Source organism: Hemitrygon akajei, chromosome 13 (assembly GCF_048418815.1).
Source record: "Hemitrygon akajei chromosome 13, sHemAka1.3, whole genome shotgun sequence".
NCBI lineage: Eukaryota > Metazoa > Chordata > Chondrichthyes > Myliobatiformes > Dasyatidae > Hemitrygon > Hemitrygon akajei.
This window is the reverse complement of record NC_133136.1, coordinates 43432301-43443777: the sequence shown is the minus strand read 5'-3', so window position 1 is coordinate 43443777 and position 11477 is coordinate 43432301. Positions and strand designations below refer to the sequence as shown.

At 42.1% G+C, this 11477-nt stretch overlaps 2 protein-coding genes across 2 annotated transcripts in view; both read left to right on the top strand.

The window, feature by feature from the left end:
• The first annotated feature begins 2604 nt into the window (after positions 1 to 2604).
• LOC140737818 (DEP domain-containing protein 1B-like) overlaps positions 2605 to 11477 on the top strand; it is a 55375-nt gene continuing 46502 nt past the window's right edge. The window contains exon 1 of the mRNA XM_073064490.1: positions 2605 to 2868. Coding sequence (XP_072920591.1) covers positions 2824 to 2868 — 45 coding nt within the window. The 5' untranslated portion in view covers positions 2605 to 2823. The remainder of the gene's footprint in view (positions 2869 to 11477) is intronic.
• LOC140737819 (uncharacterized) lies at positions 4767 to 6024 on the top strand. Its single transcript, XM_073064491.1, has 2 exons — positions 4767 to 5194; positions 5529 to 6024. The coding sequence occupies exons 1-2, from the start codon at positions 4838 to 4840 to the stop codon at positions 5934 to 5936; spliced, it is 765 nt and encodes a 254-aa protein (XP_072920592.1). The 5' UTR covers positions 4767 to 4837; the 3' UTR covers positions 5937 to 6024.

Below are 11477 nucleotides of genomic sequence, written 5' to 3'. Positions count from 1 at the left end.
TCACCCAGCCAGGCAACATCCTTGTAAATCTCCTCTGCACCCTTTCTGTGGTTTCCACATCCTTACCTGTAGTGAGGTGACCTGAACTGAGCACAGTACTCCAAGTGGGGTCTGGCCCAGGTCTTGTATATCTGTAACATATGATGGGATTTGTATGACGAGTTTGCTGACTGAACGGAACTGTGACTTCTGATGCAGATGCGCATTTCAGCTATAGTGTTGAATATTGCTAATCATTTGCATCTCATGACCAAATAATCAATTGAATGGAAAGGAGAATATTAAACACACCTTTGGCACAGTGATCTGACTCAAATATCTGTAAGTGTGCGGATTGCAGTTGGTAAGTGTAACATTTGGTAGCAAGGTTTGTAATCACAAAGAATTTTATTCCTAAAAGTTGTGGCAAGTATTCAGGATGTAGTGGATATTATTAGAAGTGGAAGGTCTGTATGGATAGTGCTGGACAACCTTCACACTTGCATCACAGGGACAATATTGATTTAAGTTTTTATTGTGCTTTGTGTAAGTCCTACCTGTAATGTTTTGGTGAGATTGGGGATTAAAGTGGGAGCTCCCTTCTGCTGGTTATGGAAGAAAATACCATCATTGCTTTTTAGGCTTTGTAACTCCATGGAAATTATTGATAATTCCAGTTTGGGTGCAGTGGAAATTATGGGTATCACATTGCTGAAGACGATTCAAAAACACTTTAGCTTAAATGGTTCTGAAAATGTGAAAGTAATTTGGTAAGAAGGAAGATTTGATTGTAGACTGAGTAACTTGATCTTGTCTCCTCATAATCATTTTGCTGCATGCTTCCCTTCTGCTCTGCTGCGGTGGCTGCTGCTCTTTGCCTTCACGATGGGCAATGGTTGAAGTGAATTGATGGCAAAAGTACACATTTTACAGCAGAAATGCTGCAAAGAATGCTATCCTGACTACTAAATATCCTTAAATTACATTAAGATATTGATTCAAAATCTCATTTTCAGGACCTAATTTGTTCATTTCACTAATAGCCGAGTGTGATTATAACTCCCCACATAATGTGTTTCAAAATTCTAATTGGAAGCAGCAAGCAGTTGAGCAGGGGCTGAACTTTATTCTCCAAAACCCACCCTTTGTCTCAGCCTGGTCTCCAGACTGAATGATACATGTCCCAGAAGTGATTATTAGAAAAATGATCTACAATCAATTGCAGGCTGGGAGATGGTCTACTTGATCCTCCTAGACCAGGGAATGTTAATGATCTTAATGAAATCTGACACATATTAACAGTTGTAAGCTAGCATGATCTTTAAGCTAAGAAGCTGAGCATGATGATAAAGTTAACAGTGACAGCAGGAATAAGCTAGGTACATTTAAGACTTTTTTAAGGTTTTGGATGTTTGGCTCACTCTATCAATGCTGATCATTGATCATTCCCTTTTTCTAACACTGGCCCATAGCCTGATATAGTGATTCACCATGTTCATCTAGTTTTTTGCCTCCATAATCCCTCTGTGTAATCGAGTTTACTTTATTGAAATGTTGCCTCTGCTCTCCTCATTTGTCAAGAATGTGACGCCAAGTAATTGCTCGCTAAGACGGTTTCAGTGATCAGCCCTGCTGCGTTTCCTGTCCCTTAGTCCCCAGTCTTGATGGGCAACGAGCCCCTTTTCCTTTCCTTTTTACACGCCGTTTAGTTTTTTTTTAAAATTTCCTGCTGTAATTTATAGTGTTTTTAAAATTATCATTGCACTGTGCTGTTGCCGAAACACAACAGGTCACGACTTGTGCTGTGATATTAAACCTGACACATACTGATTCTCTATTGCGTGTCAGGTGGCGAGGCAAACTTAACCTTGCGGCAAAATGTCTGAAAGTGCAAGGAATGGTCATTATTCTGAGAGAACACCATAACCCTTTGGCAAGTAGAAAGAGGTTTAATGCCGTTCGAAATCAACAGAAGCTGGTTTTCCTGTGAGTCAAAAATAACCGTTTTGCAGATCAGCTGGTTGAAAATCTTTGCGTTCATTTTGATGTTATTTTCGCCAGAAACTGGCAACGAAGGTGAAAATCGCAACAGTAATATTACCAGCGCTACACCCGGAAACATGCACAAAATTACTCCACTGTCCGTTAACGTGATTTTCTCCAGCACACTTGTGCTTCAATTGAAATTAAGAAGAATTGTATGACATGAGCAGTTCAGTTGTTGATTCTCTGGAATACTACCATCCGCCAGACAAAACTTTAAAAAGTGGATTAATGAACTGGTAGTCGTTTTTTCAAACGTGATAAGAAATCAATTTCAACTTGCAGAGAGGCGGCACAAGCTTTTGGTTTGCATTTAATATTTTCAAAAGCTATTGGGTTTAGGGAAGCGTGTATAAACACCCAGGCTGGAATTTGCAATCCAGCTGCCGGGGCGGGGCAGCGCTTGCCCGCCTGTCAATCACCCTCCCTGCTTCCTGATTGGTCGAACCCTGAGCACGAGGTCCCCAACCAAACCAGTCACCACGTTACCTCTTCCCTAGAAGGGCGGCCCTTACGGTTACTATACCCAATCAGAGCGTGGCTTCTTCTTGTTCTGCCAGATTTAAACTGGCACACGATAAATACGCGAGGTGTAAAACTTGGATGGAGGGTAACGGCAACGCCTGGTGCGCCGCCCGGGGTAGGGGTCGGGTACACGGGGCGCAGTGAGCCACACCGCCCGGGGTAGGGGTCGGGTACACGGGGCGCAGTGAGCCACACCGCCCGGGGTAGGGCACGGGTACACGGGGGGCATCGCTACAGTTGGGAGTCGGAGTGGTACGTACTGCGGACGTGAAGAGCATGGAGAGTCGGATCACACCGGGTCCATACAGGGCTACCAAGCTGGTGAGTTGATCTGGAACGGGTACACGGGCCTCGATACCTCTGGAAAGGTACAGTTTGAAAGTTGATTAAATTGGCCCTTTACTAGGAAGTTGCAGGTTATATTTGCAAAGGCTTCTTCAGTGGTGGTTTAGTTTCCTAGCGTCCTGTGGTCAGAACAGTTGTTTGTAGAGTTCAAGTAATCGCTGTTTGTGTTTAAATGTTTTGTGGCATTTGAATAACAAATTTAAGCTGAAGTGGAAGAAGAAAACCATGTTTTTCGGGAATTATTTACTGGGGAACTCATACAAAGAGCCAATTTGTGTTAAGGATAAACTACATCTAAAAGGTATGTCATATATAATTACCTCTGTTACAAATAATAATGGGCGTTAATGATGTGAGTGATAACTAAACTGAATTTGCTTTGGATCTTTAAAAATTTTAAAAGACTCCAAACTGTTTGAAGAATCTTCAGTAAAATTGCATTGCGCTGAAACTCTGGTCACTGAAAAGGGTGCAGGGGAGGTTTAAAAGGACATTGCCGATCTATAAAATTTTTAAACGATGAGGAAAGATTGCGTATGTTACGATTTGTGATTTCTTTGGAACGGGAGGAATTAATTGAATGGACATGTTTAGATCGAAAGGAAAATGTCGATTGTTAAAATAAGTGAGAACCAAACTAATTACTGTAAAGAGAAACGAAAAGAGGAAGAGAACAAATGGAAAAACAAAAACTGACACCTAATATGTATAGGGGGAATCCAAAATGCTGTTTGTGGGTAAAGTGGGTGTGGGAGTGATCATAGAAAACCTACAACACAATACAGGCCCTTCGGTCCACAATACTATGCCGAACATGTACTTCCTTTAGAACTTACCTAGGGTTACACGTAACCCTCTATTTTCTAAACTCCATGTACTCCAAGGAGTCTCTTGAAAGACGCTATTGTAACCACCTCCACCACCGCCGCCGGCAGCCCATTCCACACACTCGCCACTCTCTGCGTAAAAAAAACTTACCCTCGACATCTCTTCTGAATCTACTGCCAAGCACCTTAAAACTGTGCCCTCTCGTGCTAGCCATTTCAGCCCTGGGAAAAAGCCTCTGACTATCCACAGCCTCAGTGTCACAAAAGAAAACCTTGCGGATGAAGTATTCAATTAGAACCTTCGTGAGGTTCCAATTGAATACTTCACGATGATCTTTGCTAAGGAACTTCGTGAAGATGATTAGCAAAAGTATCAAAAGCAAATGAATGCGCTGCCAGCGCTGGCCGAAAGAACCTCATCATTTGTGGCATTCAAGAGGGAGCTAGACAAGTATTTGAGAAGAGAAAGTGTAGAACAATATCGAAGGCAGGGAAGTGGGATTAACACGTTTGCTCTTTACCAACTTTTTTGTGACTTTTTCTCCTGAGCTGTTCTGTCTGTAAACACTGGAAATGGATTCAATTTATTGGCGAGGGGAGGGTAAGACGGACATTCAGTGGGAATAAACCTGATTCTGAACTTTTGTTTTGCCCTGAGAGTGGCTTTAAATGGTTTGGAACTAATTGCCTCTTTACCTTAAAAAAATTAATAGGATGTATACTTTCAACAGTTTCAATTTGTGTACTTTGGAGTCATTAGACCGGTGAGTTTGGTTTGTAATGTTTGAAGGAGATTAGGCAATATGGCATATTTCTGTTAAAATTTAATTTTTCCACCAAAATTAATATAAATTAAAATGCTGTATTGAGAATCTTCGAAGTGAAGAGATTGGGAGGCATTGTGTAAAGGCTGTTTTATACTTGTGCGTCGTGAACGCCGTAAGTACGGCGTAGCCGCGTAACCTACGCTGTACCTACGCGCACCTCTCCAATAATGTAACTGCGCGTCACGGCTTTGCAGACCGCAACAACTGTGATTGGTTCGCTTGGTAGCATCGCATTTCCTCCTACGCATTTCCGGTTGCTGCTGCTTCTCCGCTATTTTCGAATTCAGAAAGATGAAAGAGGAGGAACATGATTTGAGCGTAAAAATGGACAAAATCGAGGAGAGGTTAAGTGAGGAAGTCCGAAAATATGTACATTTGTATGACTCTTCGTCGCCAGACTATAAAGACTGCCAAATGGCATCAAATTCGTGGAAAGAAATTTCCAAAACCCTCGGTCTGGACGTAATGGAATGTACAAAGAAATGGAAAAACTTGAGGGACAAGTACGTGCGCGTCCGGAAAAGACTGTCCAAGAGGAGCGGGGACCCAGGCGGAAAAAGAAAAGTGCCCGCGTTTTATTTTTATCTGTCCTGGCTGGCACCACACATTAAACACCGGGAAACGGATTCAAATTATGACGACAACAAGGTAAATATAACATGTTCTTCGTATCATAAACCTCTGTGTTGTAGTAAGTGTTTAGACGAGCTAGCAATACTGTCTAGTTGTAAACACGGCATATTGATTTGCGCAAAGATAATGCTTCCGTGAAACAAAGATTTAATATGTAATAGGCTTTAATTGTATCTGGCTTGCTCATAATGCAAACTCTATAACCAGTATTCTGCCAATGTAGCCTAATGCCGTTTTCTCGATTTCATAGCTCTGCCAATCCGTGCACAGACACTGAACTCGTACATTACCTGTATGTATAATTACAAAGACTAACTTAAACTATTTGCAGCTTCTTTCATAATCACAGGATGGAAATGATTCGGCCTCAGGGTTGTCCACCTCTTCAGTTGCTGAGGAAAACCAACCACCTGACAATCCATCTTCACGTGCAGAATCATCGTCAAGTCGTGAGTCATCTCCTGTGCACCCCCAGCCACCTCCTGTGACCCCCACACCATCTCCTCTGACCTCCAGCCCAAGGATAGCACAGAAGAGGAAGAGGAAACAACATGATGTATGGTTTGAGAAGCAGGTCGCCCAGTGGGATGAACGTAGGGTGGAACTGCAACGTAGACTGTTGCAAGAAAACGATGAGCTCTCCAGGTTTGGACAAACAGTTGCAGACATGCTGCGGAGGCTGCCAGAGAAGCACAGACCACAGGCAATGTTCGATGTCCACAAACTGCTGTTTGAGAGGCAGCAGCAGAAACAATGAACAATTGCATATTTTATTTTGTTTTATTTATATAAAACTTTGTATAATATTGTGCACGTTACTGCAAATAAATGACTTGATATGATAACGTGTCTTTATATTTTTTATTTGTTACAGCTACATCTTATTTATAGGTTCATTTATTTTATGTCCTTACAATTTACTGATTAAGTTGGCCATGGCACACTATGTTGTTCTGCCATGGTAAAATTCCATGGGGTGATTGAAAGAAGACCATCAGGTCATTCCGTACACCAATGGCAGCTCGGGTGGAATGGCACCTTGATAGGTAATGAGGATCTGGAGGTTCCTAAAGATTAGTGTCCCCTGCCACCACTGTTCGCCACTCGCCCGGCTGAGGTGACCCTGTAGCATATGAGTCTGCAAAATTAGCAGGGACATATCTGCTCACAGGAGTGTTGACTTCATCAGTGTAGGCCAGGAGGTTGTGTAGAGCGAAACAAGCTTTGACAATGTCCACTGTTTTTTCAGGCAGAAATTCCAGTGGTCGAGGATTCTCCACCTTGCCACCAAAATGCCAAATGTGTTCTCAATCACCCGCCTGGCTCTGGAGTGACGGTCGTTATACACCTGCTTCTCCATGGTCATGTTCATCACTACTTAGCAAAACGTAAAATGTAGAGTATTAATGTATAGGAAATCATTATGTGCCAATGCAGCTATGATCACTACAAACATTTAGGGGAATATATATAAAATGTATACAGTCTGCCCTCCTTATCCGCGGGGGATTGATTCCGAGACACCCCGCCCCCCGGTGGATACTCATGGATGCTCAAGTGCCTTACTTAACCTGGCTCAGTTCAGCACTCTTTAGGACCCAGCGGAACCCTGGACTTTATTTAATATGTTCAGAGCGGTGGACATTAGGACCTGGCATCGCAGCTCTGAATCTGCAGTGTTTCTGTTCACGAAAATAATCGCGATCACGATTGAAAATAAAGTGGAAGTAATAAAGCGATTGGAAAGATGTGAAATGCCATCGGTCATTGGAAAAGCGTTAGGCTACAGTCGGTCAACGATTGGAACAATTTTAATGGAAAATGTGAAAGGCCCTGCCCTGATGAAAGCTACAATTATTACTAAGCAACGCAGTGGTTTAATTATTGAAATACATATGTTTCTTAAGTGTTTTATATGCATAGAAAGGTGAAATATGTACTATATAGTAAGAAAAACGTTCGACTGACGCTAAATAATACTGGATGTACCTGTTCCGACTTCAAATCCGACTAAAAGACAGACTCAGGAATGGAACTCGTTCATAACCCGGGGACTGCCTGTACTTTTAAGTCATTTCTAGATTACTTATAATACCTAATACAGCGTAAATGCTATGTAAATAGTTGTTATACTGTATTGTTTAGGGAATAATGACAAGAAAAAATAGTTTGTACATGCTCAAATAACGAGTGCTGGAGAGAGAACTAGCAGGTTTTCCCGATCCACGGATAAGGATGGCCAACTGTATATAAAAATATAAAATCACACAAAGCAAGCAGTATTACATGAAATTAATTTTCATTGAATTCAATGTCTGTGACATACCTGGAAAGGGATGCATGAGGTTGATGTGTAGGGGGAACTCTGCATCACCAACAATTACATGTGGGATTTTGACTCCTGTTCCAGGAAGATTGGTTGGTGGGGGCCAGTTCAGTTTGTGTTCAAGCAACATAGAACCAAATCTGCTCTGCTTGAAGATGTGCCAGTCACTTTCCTGTCCATATCCCCCTTACATCCACCATGGTAAACCGATATCTGGCATCGCAGGTGGCCATCAGGACAATGCGCCCTTGTAGTTGTAGTCGCTCCCGGCGCGCGGCGGTGCCTTGATGTTCACGTGTTTTCCGTCTCTGCTGCCGCCACAGTTCGGAAAGTTCCATAGTTGCCAAAAATCAGTTGCGATAGCTTCCCATTGGGCGACTGAAGGGTAGGGAAGGAACTCCAGCTGCAATGCTTTCCATAATGCTATACAGACCTCCAAAATTATGGAGGACACTGCTTGACCCCAGTTTGTAGCTAGCTGCTACAGCCTGCTGACTTCCACCTGAAGCTAAAACTCGAATGGTGATTGCCAGTCTCTGAGTAATGTCTATAGGCATACTGTGCGTACACTGATGCAAAATAAATAGTTGAAGACGATGAACCAAATTGCCAAATCTACCTGCCGATATCCGAAAATCTAAAAAATATTTGAAATTCATTTCCTTGTCCACATCTTTCAGTGGCCGGACAACCACAGAAAATTCACCCTCCTTCTGCCTCAATCCATTCAATGGTCATACACACCATCTCCTCCGACGTCTTCTCTCTTTTCTGTGTTGCAGTAATTTCAATACAAGTAACTCTTGTTCAACATTAGCTCCAACTCCAGCATGACACGCTCAGTAGACGAAGAAACTCTACACAGTGGCATAGAAACCCCACCGCCAACTAGCGTTTTGGCGGTGAATTGCAGAGCGATGCAGACACACCAACGCACAGGTATAAATGCTCACAACGGCGCAGGCCACTTACGAAGGCTACTACGCAGAAGTATAAATCAGCCTTAACAAATGCAACGTTAGATGTGTATTTGTAGATCTTTGTTTGGTCAATAATTAATGGAAAAAAACGATGATTTGTAGGTCAGAAAGAGTGGGCCTCTGACCTTTGGTCAGAAAAATAAAGTTCATTGATATTGACAATATTTACTTGGTTCTTCCCTCCACCGCTATTTTCTGCCATGCAGTTTTAGCATTAATAATATTTCTATTATAAAGTACTTAATTTCTCTTTATTGTTAAAATAGTTCAGATTTTAGAACTTTTTGTTTCTTTAATGCTTTAGGAGATGCAAAATTAAAATGAGAAAATTTTAAAAGTGGGTGAGGTAGGAGCTGCAAATGATTATGTAGCAGAAACCTGGGGAAGATGGTATGTATAATATTGTGACCAGTAATAGGATTTGTAGTGGAGAGCTGGAAGAGGAGAAAATACATGGAAAGAATGGGGGTACAAAAATAGGGCATTTGAACAGTTAGGTTCGTTCTACTATACCCATAACCTGTAGACTAGCTTTCAAGGACTTATCACCTCAAGTTGCTTATTTATTTTTATTATTTTGCTTTTTGTATTTGCACACTTTATCTTTTGTACATTGGTTATTTGTCCATCTTGTCTGCAGTTTTTCATCGATTCTTTTGTTTCCTTGTATTTACTGAGAATGCCCGTAACTCTGCTAACCACAACTTGAATGCTATATTCAAGTTTGCTGATGACACCACTGTCGTAGGCCAAATGAAAGTTGGTGATGAATCAGCATATAGGAGGGAGATTGAAAATCTGGTTGAGTGGTGCCATGACAATAACTCAATATCAGCAAGACCGTGTGGTGGAGAGTATATTGACTGGTTGCATCAAAGCCTGGTATGGAAACACCAATGCCCTTAAATGGAAAATCCTACAAAAAGTAGTGGATATGGCCCAGTCACTCGTGGTTAAAGCCTTCCCCACCATTGAGTACATCTACATGAAATACTGTTGTAGGATGGCAGCATCCATCACCAGGCACCCCAACAACCATGTCGTGCTCTTCTCACTGCTTCCATCAGGAAGAAGGAACAGGAGCCTCTGGACTCAGACCACTAGGTTCAGGAACAGTTACTATCTGTCAACCTTCAGGCTCTTGAACCAAAGGGAACTTCACTCAACTTCAAAGGCAACAGAGTGAATCTGCAGATGCTGGAAATAAATAAAAACACAAAATGCTGGCAAAACTCAGCAGGCCAGACAGCAACTCTGGGAGGAGGTAGTGACGACGTTTCGGGCCGAAACCCTTCATCAGGAGTTAGAGTTAGAGAAACCCTCCTGATGAAGGGTTTCGGCCCGAAACGTCGTCACTACCTCCTCCCATAGATGCTGTCTGGCCTGCTGAGTTCTGCCAGTATTTTGTGTTTTTATTCACTCAACTTCACCTGCCCAATCATTGAAATGTTCCCACAACTAATGGACACACTTTCAAAGAATCTTTATCTCACGTCCTGAATATTTATTGCTTATTTTTTTCTTTTTCTACTTGCATAGTTCTCTTTTGCACTTTGGTTGGGCAGTTTTTCATTGATTCTGTAATGGTTATTATTCCATTATGGATTTATTGAGTATGCCCACAAGAAAGTGAATTTCTGGGTGTATATGGTGACATACATGTACTCTGATAATAAATTTACTTTGAACTTCTCTGAAATCTGTAAATTACTTGCATTGACAGAGTTTTGTGAGACAAAGTTGTATAGTGTATCATTCCTCTTGGATAAATGGGTAGGAGAAACAAAATTTAAAAAAGGATTTGTTCCTACAAAAAAACCTCAAGCTTGGTCGGCTTTCAGTGTAAAGATTCTAGAATGTGACAGACATTAATTACATCAGTGATCCCTTCAATCCTTTAACTTTGTGGCCCTCAATCCTGCTATACAAAGGAAGATTATCATGAGGGTAATTTTGACAGAGACTACAGCAGAAGCCAGTGGCGACAAGCTTTTGGAAGATCGGAATAAAAAAAAGTTTTTGTGGGTATGAAATAAATGGGGTACGGAGAGCAAGAGATGTACTTTTTTTTGTTTGGGCATGTGGAGGGTTGCAGCATGAAGGGACAAGTGAAGGCAGGCAAAGACAGGCAAAATGGTTGTGAAGTCATGCACTGTATCTGGGTTATGGAAAAGGAAGTACAGTATTATAGACAATAGGTGTAGGAGTAGGCCATTCGGCCCTTCGAGGCAGCACCACCATTCAATGTGATCATGGCTGATCGTCCACAATCAGTACCCCGTTCCTGCCTTCTCCCCATATCCATTGACTCCGCTATCTTTAAGAGCTCTATCTAACTCTTTCTTGAAAGCATCCAGAGAATTGGCCTCCACTGTCTTCTGAGGCAGAGCATTCCATAGATCCACAACTCTCTGGGTGAAAAAGTTTTTCCTGAAATCTGTTCTAAATGGCCTACCCCTTATTCTTAAACTGTGGCCTGTGGTTCTGGACTCCCCCAACATCGGGAACATGTTTCCTGCCTCTAGCGTGTCCAATCCCTTAATAATCTTATATGTTTCAATCAGATCCCCTCTCATCCTTCTAAATTCCAGTGTATACAAGCCCAGTCGCTCCAATCTTTCAACATATGACAGTCTCACCATCCCAGGAGTTAACCTCGTGAACCTACGCTGCACTCCCTCAATAGCAAGAATGTCCTTCCTCAAATTTGGAGACCAAAACTGAACACAATACTCCAGGTGTGGTCTCACCAGGGCCCTGTACAACTGCAGAAGGACCTCTTTGCTCCTATACTCAACTCCCCTTGTTATGAAGGCCAACATGCCATTAGCTTTCTTCACTGCCTGCTGTACCTGCATGCTTACTTTCGGCGACTGATGTACAAGAACACCTAGATCTCATTGTACTTCCCCTTTTCCTAACTTGACACCTTTCAGATAGTAATCTGCCTTCCTGTTCTTGCCACCAAAGTGGATAACCTCACATTTATCCA

Bases quoted from the DNA above. Each gene is read 5' to 3' on its own strand.
- LOC140737819 (XM_073064491.1), top strand. From the start codon at position 4,838: ATGAAAGAGGAGGAACATGATTTGAGCGTAAAAATGGACAAAATCGAG. The intron at 5,195-5,528 runs GTAAATATAACA...TCATAATCACAG, and splicing joins CAAATTATGACGACAACAAG to GATGGAAATGATTCGGCCTC.